The 11833-nt window shown below is 39.6% G+C and overlaps 8 protein-coding genes across 8 annotated transcripts; 5 read left to right on the top strand and 3 right to left on the bottom strand.

The window, feature by feature from the left end:
• Positions 1 to 172: 172 nt before the first annotated feature.
• Positions 173 to 1023, top strand: JH06_1895 (hypothetical protein; the record flags this gene model as incomplete). The annotated part of the gene is made up of 5 exons (XM_014672123.1): positions 173 to 333; positions 365 to 464; positions 494 to 592; positions 624 to 656; positions 688 to 1023. The coding sequence occupies 5 exons, from the start codon at positions 173 to 175 to the stop codon at positions 1021 to 1023; spliced, it is 729 nt and encodes a 242-aa protein (XP_014527609.1).
• Positions 1024 to 1257: 234 nt separating this feature from the next.
• JH06_1894 (dihydroorotate dehydrogenase) lies at positions 1258 to 1667 on the bottom strand (the record flags this gene model as incomplete). The annotated part of the gene is made up of 2 exons (XM_014672122.1): positions 1258 to 1492; positions 1525 to 1667. 2 exons carry the CDS (start codon positions 1665 to 1667, stop codon positions 1258 to 1260), a joined length of 378 nt encoding a protein of 125 aa, XP_014527608.1.
• Positions 1668 to 1717: 50 nt separating this feature from the next.
• On the bottom strand, positions 1718 to 2690 carry JH06_1893 (dihydroorotate dehydrogenase; the record flags this gene model as incomplete). Its single annotated transcript, XM_014672121.1, has 5 exons — positions 1718 to 1810; positions 1841 to 2337; positions 2369 to 2543; positions 2576 to 2633; positions 2662 to 2690. The coding sequence occupies 5 exons, from the start codon at positions 2688 to 2690 to the stop codon at positions 1718 to 1720; spliced, it is 852 nt and encodes a 283-aa protein (XP_014527607.1).
• A 306-nt stretch (positions 2691 to 2996) lies between these two features.
• On the top strand, positions 2997 to 3393 carry JH06_1892 (60S ribosomal protein L38; the record flags this gene model as incomplete). The annotated part of the gene is made up of 5 exons (XM_014672120.1): positions 2997 to 3029; positions 3082 to 3142; positions 3177 to 3235; positions 3272 to 3338; positions 3371 to 3393. The coding sequence occupies 5 exons, from the start codon at positions 2997 to 2999 to the stop codon at positions 3391 to 3393; spliced, it is 243 nt and encodes an 80-aa protein (XP_014527606.1).
• Positions 3394 to 3812: 419 nt separating this feature from the next.
• JH06_1891 (60S ribosomal protein L35) lies at positions 3813 to 4224 on the top strand (the record flags this gene model as incomplete). The annotated part of the gene is made up of 3 exons (XM_014672119.1): positions 3813 to 3868; positions 3906 to 4014; positions 4063 to 4224. The coding sequence occupies 3 exons, from the start codon at positions 3813 to 3815 to the stop codon at positions 4222 to 4224; spliced, it is 327 nt and encodes a 108-aa protein (XP_014527605.1).
• Positions 4225 to 4389: 165 nt separating this feature from the next.
• Positions 4390 to 5547, bottom strand: JH06_1890 (hypothetical protein; the record flags this gene model as incomplete). Its single annotated transcript, XM_014672118.1, has 6 exons — positions 4390 to 4752; positions 4783 to 4880; positions 4912 to 5167; positions 5198 to 5309; positions 5339 to 5429; positions 5460 to 5547. 6 exons carry the CDS (start codon positions 5545 to 5547, stop codon positions 4390 to 4392), a joined length of 1008 nt encoding a protein of 335 aa, XP_014527604.1.
• A 1416-nt stretch (positions 5548 to 6963) lies between these two features.
• Positions 6964 to 9016, top strand: JH06_1889 (cation calcium exchanger; the record flags this gene model as incomplete). The annotated part of the gene is made up of 12 exons (XM_014672117.1): positions 6964 to 7005; positions 7036 to 7094; positions 7127 to 7293; positions 7324 to 7625; positions 7654 to 7704; positions 7768 to 7893; positions 7924 to 8044; positions 8074 to 8253; positions 8283 to 8639; positions 8670 to 8730; positions 8761 to 8845; positions 8876 to 9016. 12 exons carry the CDS (start codon positions 6964 to 6966, stop codon positions 9014 to 9016), a joined length of 1692 nt encoding a protein of 563 aa, XP_014527603.1.
• A 659-nt stretch (positions 9017 to 9675) lies between these two features.
• On the top strand, positions 9676 to 10632 carry JH06_1888 (proteasome subunit alpha; the record flags this gene model as incomplete). Its single annotated transcript, XM_014672116.1, has 8 exons — positions 9676 to 9689; positions 9741 to 9822; positions 9855 to 9946; positions 9978 to 10113; positions 10145 to 10213; positions 10244 to 10305; positions 10335 to 10443; positions 10468 to 10632. 8 exons carry the CDS (start codon positions 9676 to 9678, stop codon positions 10630 to 10632), a joined length of 729 nt encoding a protein of 242 aa, XP_014527602.1.
• Positions 10633 to 11833: the final 1201 nt, after the last annotated feature.

The raw sequence follows: 11833 nt of genomic DNA, 5'->3' as shown, positions 1-11833 counted from the left end.
CTCGTGTGGAGGCTGCTGAGTACAAACAGCGTCTGGAGCAGCTGAACAAGGAGAGAAAGAGCGCTCGTGTGTCGAAGAGACTTTCCAAGGCGTAATTGTTGAGAATTAGGACCACAGAGGTGTTGCCTGTTTGTTCATAATACGTGAAGTCATAGAACTCAGATTCCTATTCATGGACCCAGAATTGGAAGCGTTCTTGAAGGATAACAAGGAGTTCCAGTTGAATGACCATGGGAAAGTCCATTGTAATCTCACCAATCACGACATCGTTGCAACCATGGCAGAAGTGAAAAAGCATATGCAGACGGAAAAGTACCAGCATGCAAAAGATTGGTAATGTTAGAATGAGGTCGTGAAAGAGTAGGTACAACTATGACTATTCAAAGTATCTTCCCTATATTCAGGAGCATCGTTCTGATCCAAAGAAGTTGTTCTGTATCGTTACGATGACAAGTATCAACAAGGTACCTGTTGGAGATGGTGTGAATGGTAGATTCCTGCTGTAGTGGAACGTACTGTCAATTCTAAGAAGTTCAAACGTCTTTGTGCTCAATATGAGAAGAGAAAACGAGATCGGGAATTGAAGGAGCAGGTAAGTAATGTTGGAAGTACTGATACTGTAGAACAAAGGAAAGGAAGAGGAAGAGATAGGCATTGTAGAGACCATAGGTTGTTACTGATGTGTAGGATGAAATGCTTGGATTAGTGGATGCTGAAGAAAATGAGAATGATGGATCGATGTCGAATAGTGAGTCTGGAGAGGAAGTAAACAGTGACTCCGAGGTGATTTCGGAATCGGAAGATGGTAATGAAGAGGAGGATGAAGAAAATCCCAGAAAGAGAGAGAACGGCAAAAGAAAAGGGTTCATTTATGTGGAAGGTGCTAGTGAAGAAGAGGAAGAAGAGGAAGAAGAGGAAGTTCGTCCTCCAAAGAAGTCTGTTAAGAGGTCCAAATCAACATTAGTAAAGTCAAAAAGAGTAAGTACTGAGAAATGTAAGGCATTTCTATCACAATATTTATGAACTGTGAATAAATGAGTGATGGGGATGCAATAGTTACCACTTTCACGATACAGATGAATTGAAAGCAGATTCATCACACTTTGAAAGTTATATTAACTCGTTTGTAGACACGTACAAAGTAGACTGAAAGGATATCTATTTAGAATGTGTTTGTTGGTTATCACAATTGTACTGGTAAGGGCTGGTCCAATCCACTAGAAGGCATTCTATCATGAGACTTAACAAACAGTTCTATCAATTTAGCTCAACATCCTTTCCAACAGCTTCTGAAACATGTTTATAACCATCTTTATGAAGCAAATCAACCAAATCCTTCTTGATTTGAGGTACAAGTCCCATTCCATGATAAACCAGAGCACTATACACTTCAATAGCAGAAGCACCCGCCTTGATCTTTTCATAGGCATCTGCACCACTTGAAATTCCACCTACTCCAATAATAGGGATTTGTCCTTGTGTCAATTGATACCTACCTGATTATTCATCATTCTTATTGCATACATTTCTCGAATACAATCAGTACTCAATTCTCTCAGTGGTTTACCGCTCAATCCTCCTTTCTCTTTCTTATACCCACTCTGTAGAGAGTCAGCTCGAGTTACTGTTGTATTGCTAATCACCAGTCCATCAACCTTGTATTCCATCACCAACTTCGCAATCTGCAGTTCACATGAAGGATGCTATGAATTCACATTCAAAGGATATCTCTCTGATCATGAGTCAAATCAGGTGATAATTTCAATAGAAGTGGAGGATGTTGAGGAAGTGTGCTTAAGTATTGATAAATCTAGTAATAATGGTAATCACTCATACTCACTCGATCCAGCATCTCTCGAAGACGATTCTCTTCCTGAAGAGCTGTTGTTCCCACTTGATTAGGACAACTGATATTCAGCACCATGAAGTCGGAATATGGACCACAACGCTGAATGCCCAGAAGGTAATCATTGACTGGATCCTCACAACCTTTGTTATCGGCTAGATTGACACCAATCAGTCCTCTACGGTGATTCTGTTGACGTAAGTATTCCTTCTGAAGACGAGGAACAATAACCTCATGTCCCTTACTATTCAAACCAAATCGATTAATGATTCCTTCATCTTCGTAAAGACGAAACATACGAGGAGATGGATTTCCGGGTTGTTCTTTGGGCGTAATTCCACCCACTTCAACAAACGAAAGACCACTCTTAAACAATTCGTTTATTGCCTCTGCCTGCTTATCGAATCCAGCAGCAATTCCAATACATTGGGGAAATTGAAGACCCATTAATGTTGTCTTCAGCTCGGGATATGCAGTTTTGTCTACAGGTGCTATATAGTTACAGTAATATTTCAAACTCACCCAAATGATACTTCTCCAGCAAAACACCCAACCGATGCGCTTTCTCGCATTCTATTTTCCTTATAAGTGGCATAGCAGAGTCAGCCATAAAATAATAGAGCTTGGAAGACCGAATCGTATCCCAGCAATAGGCAATCGCCCCTCCTCCTACGCATGCTGCTAACAAAAACTTCCACTAGAGGGTTATTCTAAAACAAATGTATTTACAGTCTTTCCACCCTTCTTGGTTGCAGTTGTCGAAAATGACCTGCGAGCATATACTCTACTATAGATGGAATTTCAAAAAGAAATACGGAGTATATGTTAGTACACGAGAAAACATCAGTTCGTGGAAAAAGAAGTATGATAGGTTGGATAGATTTAGTATTCACTGACTGTTATAATTCTGTGTTTTTAAGAAGTATTGAGTGATCATCGGCTTCAATAAAATTGCTATTACAGTGACTTTGGATAGAGGTAATCTACATATATCTCTAATAAGAAGTTCAGGAAACAAGATCAATCAAAAGAGATAGGGGTGACTCGAATTATAGAAGAAGTGAACACAAGATACTTGATCCAGGGGTACCTCCAACATTCCTTTCCTTTCTCTTGCCAGAAGATTGTTATTTCAATACAACTGATAGAAATGGTAAGTTTAAAACGATGTGATATTGCCCTTGTGTACTATTGATGGTGGTATTTTGAGGAATTGACGATTAACCGTTGTTTAGCCCAAGGAGATTAAGGACGTTCGTGATTTCATCACTTGTGCTAGAAGAAAGGACGCTTCTTGTACGTTGATTCGTTTTTGTCGCTAATTGTCTAGTGATCAAGATCAAGAAGAATCCCACTGGAGAGACCAAGTTTAAGGTGCGTTGCAGCAAGGTAGGATGATGATTGATGCGTGTGGTTATATCCTAGTACTTGTACACTCTGGTTATCAAGGATGCTGCCAAGGCTGAGAGGCTGGCCAAGAGTCTTCCTCCTAGTAAGTCGTTGTGGTTGTTACTGACTTTGTAGCCATCAAGAAGGAGAATATCTAAAGATGATGGAAATGAGTAGTATTTGGAAGAACAATCACTCTTTGTTTTGTTTGTTTAAGATTGTTTTCACCGTGTCAATTGGAGTTGTTGTGATTATTGGTTGATACTGTCAATTTTGTAGATATAGATGGGTTGAAGGTATTTCAGGGCCAGGATAATGGTTAGTAAACGTATTTGATCGAGAATAATAAAGAGGGAGGGGTCAAATTGGATTGTATACTTTGAATCAAGTTTGCTCTTTGACCCCCTTGTTCCCTTTCCTTTTAGTCATCACCAGTTTCTTGGTCATCTTTAAGAGTTATTTCTTGTATGTAGTGAGTTTGCTGTTAGAGGAAGTCATTTAGCAAATTTGGAAGGACAACTCATGCAGTTTGGTGTTGTTGGAAATGAACCAAGTACTTACTCTTTGAGTAGACATCATGCCTTACACTCCTTCTAGACTTCACGTTAAGGGTGCTATTCTTGGTTACAGAAGGTAGGAAACTGGTTTGTGTGAATTCTAATGTTTGTAGATCCAAGGTTGCTCAGTATGAGAACCAGAGCCTCATCAAGATTGAGGGAGTAAACACTGCCAAGGATGCTGAGTTCTACTTCGGAAAGCGTGTTGCTTACGTCTACAAGGTTGGTTCTGATTGTGATGAGTTGTGGATCTGTCTAACAGTTTTTTAGGCCGAGACCATGAAGAACGGTTCTCACTATCGCTGCATCTGGGGTAAGGTGGCGAAGGCTCACGGAACTAACGGAGTTGTGCGTGTGTTCTTCCGTCACAATCTTCCTCCTCAGTCGATGGGAAAGACTGTTCGCGTGATGCTCTATCCCAGCCGTGTGTAATTGATGAGAGGGAAACGCTTGATCAAGATCGTAGTTTGTTTGTTACAAATAGTCCAAGATTGGAAAAGGAAATCAACGTTGAACACATCACGGAGTTTCGTCACCTGGATCACTGGAGATTCATCCTCTACAAAGCAGAAACCTATCTATGAGAACAGTTCAAAGCTAACAACTGGAAATATGAAACGTTGGCAGGAATGCTAACCATTCCCAAGTAACTCCCCATTTAACCGAATCATCAATAATGAGAATAGGTCTTTCAATTGGAAAGAGAGCATTCAGATTCACAGTTTTAAGGACCGAATTCTCGACTACACAAGCCATAGGAAACATTGGTTCCTTTCCATAACCCGTACACACTTCATATGAAGGAACATCTCTCTTCTGTTGGATGGCGCGAACAACTGCATTCAGTGTCATCGGTGATGAAGCTAACACGATTCCATTATTCCCCATGCATGCCGTTAAAGCCCGTGTCCAAGCTTCTTCCCATGCATGCCTGGATCCAAATGCAAACACATATCTTCTCTACAACTCACATTCACTTCTCAACACAACTTGTGTAACACTCTTCATGCACTCACAGTTGGCAAGAGACACGATGTCCGGAATGTCATTGTGGACAGCAGGAAATACGAATGGTAGTTGAATTGTTTCTATTGATGAATACCAACAGATTAGCAATACGAGTACTGTCCATCACTTGACCTGTCTCTGGCGTAACTGTACGTCGAAGTAGTCTTCCGTACTCGTCAACAATGTCTGCATTTCCCTGTGGTACAGAAGAATTGGATTTGGGTGGTATTTCCACACCCTGTTGACCTCCACTGGCATTGAGACAATATTCAATCATTCTTGTATCCTCTTCATAATCTTCAGGGACTGTAACAACCTTAGAACAAAGAGTATCAAGTCCAATCTTGAGTGTCTTATATGCAACAGCCTTCAGGTCATATTCATTCATATCAATTACCTTATCAGAATCCTTCTTTGATTTCAAAATAGGAGAAATTGCAACAGTACTACCGTTTTCGAGACGGAGCATAGATGACCACCGAAGTTCATGAGGAGCTCCAACGGAAGTACTACAGTCCAATAACCACAGTTATGATACTTTTTGTATATGGGAATGGCGAATTTCTTCCTTTGAAGTTCCATTTGTAGGTCTGACTTTGCCGTACTCATTTGGGGAGGAAGATTATATCCTTTAATTCAAAGAAAGAGCCATGATGTACGAACAGTGTGAACAGCGTCACTACCCTGTTTATTTAACCCATCAGAATTGGTATCTGTAACAGAATCTGGACTTACTACTTTATCCATACTACATTAATGTACACTTGAACTCCGTCTTCGCTTTAAATCAATAGGGTTTTAATTATATATACGACCAATCAAGAACAAAGAGAAGATGGAATGATAATTCCTGAGAGTGTTGATTCTACTGAAATCCAGAATTTGAGATGAAGAAGGTTCATAATACCAATACAACAGAAATTGGAATCGTTCACTTCATAGAGCGAGGGAGGACAGTTTTGGCTGTAGCAGATAGCCTTTAGAATGACTACTATGAAACGATATACGAATAGTTAATTCGAAAGATCGAAGGATTCTTCATCAGTTTCTTCGTGTACTTAGACTAAATTTGCGTTGTTAGTACCTATGAATATGAAGTGGACTTTATTTGTAATGCTAACGATACTGTCTTCTGTTCTGGCTCTTCCCAGGCATTATATGAGACAGTATTCTAATTGTGATTTCTTCGATGACTGTATTGAGAGAGATCAATTCTGTTATTTCTATTATCGTTCTGTGACGAATAGATCCTTTGCGTAAGAAAAATGACTATGATGCTGATAACACGATGCTTGTCCGTAAGTTCTATTCTAGGGAGGATCCTTGGAACGAATTGTTCCGATCTTTCATGACGTTCGATTATGTCTTGGATGTCATGTATAGATTCCCCAATACCCTCAGTGAATCTCTCTTGTCTTCTGACTTCGATAGTGAGCCATTCTTTCAGATTCCCAATCTCGATAACCTCATAAGTCATCTGCATCTTACCTGCACACCTTCAGTGAAAGAGGGAAAATGGTATCGTATCAAGTGAGGACTAGCGTTATTATTAATCGCAGAGAGATGCACTGTGTTGATACAAACAATGAGGACTTTTTTGAACGGTTTCCTTCCCCTTCTCCTTCGTCATCTCCAAGTTTAGAAGTAGTTAATCATTCAACCTCTTCAACCTCGATTTATTCAAGAGGGGGTCTTCTCTTTGCTATTTGTACCATTGTTGCTGTTGTTATTGTTGTTGTCATTGTGGTGATTTCCAAGAAAAGGAATGGATCAGAAACCACTGAGCCATTTATTAATAATCGGATTATTGTTAGTAAATCAGGAGAGGATGGTGTCCCTAACTATGGAACCTTTTCATCGTAATGACCTTGTACTCTCCATTATGTTTGTTCTATTATCTTTTAAGGATAGTTATAGGAAACACAAAATCGTAGACACAAATTTTGATTGGATGCACCAATTGCTACTCTTGAAGTCACGTTCCTCAGAATTGAAATGGTTCAACATACCCATGCAGTGACAAAAGCACTTGTGTATGCTTTTGTCATCACATCACTTATTACATCTTCTGGTAAGGTTATTCGGTTCTGTTTGATTTCAGGGCTTTTGCTATCGAGAGATTCCAGAACTAGCCGCTCAACACCTGCTTTCAACTCTCTTTTGATGGGAATGGAAGATGAAGATACATGTGCCATCGACATTATGGTAGGAATGATTCTTGGGCTTGATCAATAGGAAAAGTTTAATTGTACGGAGATTGCTTGTGCAGATCAGGCAAATTATATCAACTATTTGTAAGAATTAGTGATCTTGGTTCATGGAATAGATATCTTCAGAATTGTAGCCCTGCTGCAGTACAACCATGGCTATCTGTCCTTTGGGTCCTTATTTTGTTGCTCCTTCTTTGTCTCCTTGCATCGACAGCAGAGAATTACTTCTGTGTAGTGATGGACTCAATCGTCGAGAAGCTCCATATTCCTCCTAGCATTGCTGGTTAGAGTTTTCATAGTGAATGAAACAAAGGGGTCACCTTTTTGGCTTTCGGCAATGGAGCTCCTGATGTTTTCTCCTTAATTATGTCCGTTTTAGCTGGAATGACTGAGATTGGAGTCGGCGCCAATTTGGGAGCTGGTGTGTTCCTCACAACTGTAGTTGCTGGATGCGTTGCTGTCTGTTCGAACTGTGAGGTGAACAAACGAGCATTCACGCGAGATATCTCGTTCTACATCTGTTGTGTGGCCTATCTCATCTTTGTCTTCTTTGACAAGAAAATCAAGTTATGGGAGGCTATTGGCTTCCTGGTTCTGTATGCTATCTATATCACAGTAAGGTCAATTGCGATGTATAACATAGATTGTGTTGTGTCGACCCAAGAAGAAGAGAACTGAAGCTGCTTCTGAGAAAGTCTTCATAACGACAGACGATAAACTGTAGGTGAGTCTTCTTGATGACATCAATTCGGTGGAGGAAGTGAAAGATCTGATTCTTTCTCCTGGTAGTCCTTCTACAGATGGCAAGCAAGGAACAGGTATGCAAATCAGTCTGATGGTGGAATCTCGTCTCCATAATGAGCCAGCTGATCGTGTGTTACCTGTAGGACTGATTAGTATTGATAAGAACTAGGGACTTGTAATGAAACAGAGTCCGAAACCTGGTTTGGAAGAGATTGTAGCTCGTGTAGAGAATGAAGAAGAAACTGAGAACAAACCCATCAATCGTCAGTCTATTCGAGAATTGTGGCTAAGTAGGCTTCGTTTATTCTTCTTATACAAGGTGCATGGAAGAATTTCCGAGAACAATCTATTTTGTCAAAAATAGCCTATATTTCTGAATATCCATTTACTATTCTTCGTGATCTCTCTTGTCCTATTGTTCATGAAGATCGATGGAATAAGTATTGGATTCTGGGATCATCATTTGGAGCACCCTTCCTTATCGCCTTCTTCGCTGATAGTACCATCATTTATTCATTCTTATTGTAGTCTCTTATACTGACGTTGTCTTCAAGGTGGTACCTGTCTGGGCTCTCCTTCTTGTTATTGCTGTGGTCCTTCTTCTCTGCAACTGGTTCTTAACCAGCTTCCAGGAGCCACCTGCTAAGGGTTTCTATCTGGTGGTTTTGGTCCTCATTGGCTTCACTAGTTCTGTTCTCTGGATTTCAGCTGTTGCACAGGAGCTCGTATCACTCTTGAATGCTATTGGCTTGATGCTTCACATCTCTCCTGTCATTCTTGGTCTCACGATTCTAGCTTGGGGAAACTCTCTCGGAGACATGGTTTCAGATATCTCTCTGGCTCGGCAAGGATATGCTCAGATGTCAATGGGAGGAGTTTATGCTTGTACGGGCATCCTTAGTATCTTATCTCTAGCTCCTACGTTCAATTTGACAATTGGTATGGGTATCTCGCTATTAATTACGTGCATCAAATCGTTGAAGAAGGAATGAGTGATAATGTGTAGAGGATATGCAGATCTTGGTCCTGATACCTCCAGCATCAATCTTACTTTTATTTTCCTCGTAGTTACTCTTCTATCGACAGTCATCGTAGGGATTGAGATTTGAGGTGAGATATAGGTTGTTCCATTGAGCAAATTTAGATTTACTAAAGGATTTGGATTTTATCTCTTTTCTTTGTATGGTATTTACTTGGTATTGAGTATCTTGCTGGCACTTGGTGTAATGTCGATTCCCTTTATTACCCCCAAGGGAAACTAGACATTTTTGGTATTCTATGTTTGTTTCGATTTTAACCGATGTGTGATTGTTTGTCTTCTGAAATGCGGAGAAACCCTGGATTTGAATCAGCAGCTATTGTTCTCCCCTCTGCTGATGATTGTCAGAAGTATCTAGGAAAACGAGTTCGAGTCGTTGGATTGTACTCCATTCACCATCAAATCACAAATAGTGTAAAAGAATTCAAAGGAAAGGAATTAACCTTACAACAGGGTGATCGCTTTATTCATGTGAAAGTTAATGAATATTATCAAAATGAACATCTAACATATCGGTTTATTGAAGTTATTGGGATTGTTGAATCAGTTGAAAGCGATGTAAATTACGATTCCATTCATACAGCGTAGTCTATCATGGTATTTTGTTACCATCTGCGAGGGTTAAAGAACTTCAATATGCAATTGTATTGTGAAGCCGTTAATAGAAGAAATGCATTTCTCCAATCAACATTCGGAGAATAGATCGATCCCACCGCTTCAATCCTTTTTGGCTGATGTATCTCTTCAACATTCTTCTTGTACTCTTCTTGTAACATGCTATCCATCTTGCCTGAATGATTCCTTTGTTTGTTTTGAAGAATCATGGTACCCAATTCTTGCCCTTTTTTGGCATTCTTCTTTTCAATCATTTCTGAACAAGTAATGTATCTTTCAAGGTACTTATAAGATGGAGTGGAGACTATGAATTATCTAATCTCTTTCTGTAGAACTGAGTATGATCATGGAGTAAGTACCTACTCCCCTGAAGGACGTCTCTTCCAGGTTGAATACGCTATTGAATCTATTAAGGTAGTAATCCGATATGCAATTCATATAAATAGCTGGGCTCAACTGCAATCGGTATCAAGACGTCTGAGGGAATTGTACTTGCTGTAGAAAAGCGACTTACGAGTAAACTAATGGTTCCTTCAAGGTTTGATATGATTTGAGAGTATAAGAAGTAGCGTGATTAAGATTATGGAGATTGATCACCATATTGGAGCTGCTATGAGTGGACTCGTTGCAGATGCTATCACACTGATTGATAATGCCAGAGTCAATGCTGCAAACCATCTCTTCAACTATGGAGAGCCGATGAGTGTATCTTTTCACTTCACTGCATTTCTTGTAGACAGAGAGTGTTGCTCAATCATTATCGGAGATCATGCTTTCCTTTGGTGAGGATGATGATACGAAGATGGTTTGTTTTCCTAGTATCAGTGACACGTAGTCTCGTCCATTTGGAGTTGCTCTTTTGATTGGAGGATATACAAAGAAGTATGGTTATCAATTGTTGGTATTGAAATGGAATGTGAGTGTAGATTCTTGACAGATACTTCAGGAACATATACAGAATACAAGGCTGTTAGTATTGGATCAGGTTGTGAAGGAGCAACGGATATGTTGAAGGACCTATACAAACCTGTGATAGTACATGGGTTGAGTGATTGATAGAACTTGACCTTGCAAGAAGGTATTAAAGTGTCACTGTCAACATTAAAGCAGGTTATGAAGGATCCGATTAACTGCAATAATATTGATGTGGCTACAATTACTGAGGAAGGATACAAGTTATTCACAAATACTGAAGTTGAGGAAGCATTAGGTCTACTGAACTAATATGTTTGTTGGTAAGCAATGGATGTATTAGTCTAACAAACCATCATACTGATGAAGGTGTTGAAGTAATACTTCTGTCGATCGTTTCCTCTCTTCTGTTTCCCTTTTGATTCGTTCTTCTCGTAGTTTTTTCAATTCCAGTTCTCGTTGCCGTTTCTGTAAGTACAACTCCGACTGATCTATGGATGTAACTACTTTTGAATGGTGATGATGGCGGTGACGATGATGTGGTTTTGATGAAGTGTTTTTAGGAATCTACTGATAAGGTAACCAATATATTCTAACCAATATATCTTGAGGCTGTTCTACTAAGCGTGATTTGAGTAATTCACGCTGTTCTTCTTGTGGTATTTCATTAGAAGCAAGAGAAGAGTCGATCACGTTCCTCTCACGAAGTTTGACAATCGCCTATATGGGATCCAACCTTCGTACAATAACATTTAGGGGATCTTCCATCTGTTTCATCTGCTCATCTCGTCTTTCTCGTTTGACAAGTTCATCCTCATCAAGTGCTTTGCCATTTTGAGATCGCTTTATTGATAAATTCTCCTCATACCACTGCTTCGTTGGTAGCTGTGTAGGTTTTAACTTCCAAGTCGGTACCTTCAATTGACCAATCTCTTTTATTTTCCGTTCTTGCTCTTCCTTCTATCAACAATTACCTCTTTCATCCACTCATACAGTATAGTCTTCATTAGGAGCGAAGGATACAGTCGCTTCTGTTCCCAGAGAAAATCGGCTCAAAGAATCTGAAGACGATTCTACAATCACTACCACCAATATCAATCCTACCTGCAATAGGATGTTCAGGAACAGTCTGAATTCCTTTCATTTCTTTAATCTTCTGAATTCTTTTCTCCATATCTGCCATCTTACTACTCTTCTCTTCTGCTTCCACTTTGGCCATGAACTCATTCTCATCCTTTGTAAATGTATCTTCATTATCTTGGTTCCACACATGCCATTTCTTATGACGTAAAATATGTAGACTCATGTTGTGGCAATAATAAACTATGGAGAAGTGGAGTTCTTATTTTATTTCATCTTGAATCTACATTGATTGCTATTCTGTTCTTGACATACTATTTGGATGCTCATTGTGTGATGAACCTATACTAGTGTTTCTGTCGTCATAATAGTTCTTAGATGTGATTCTATTGTTATGCTGGTATGAATACAAGATGTTACAGGAATGGATCTT

This window comes from Blastocystis sp. subtype 4, assembly GCF_000743755.1.
Source record: "Blastocystis sp. subtype 4 strain WR1 chromosome Unknown seqid_0113, whole genome shotgun sequence".
Lineage (NCBI taxonomy): Eukaryota > Bigyra > Opalinata > Blastocystidae > Blastocystis > Blastocystis sp. subtype 4.
This window is presented reverse-complemented; position numbering and strand designations above follow the sequence as displayed.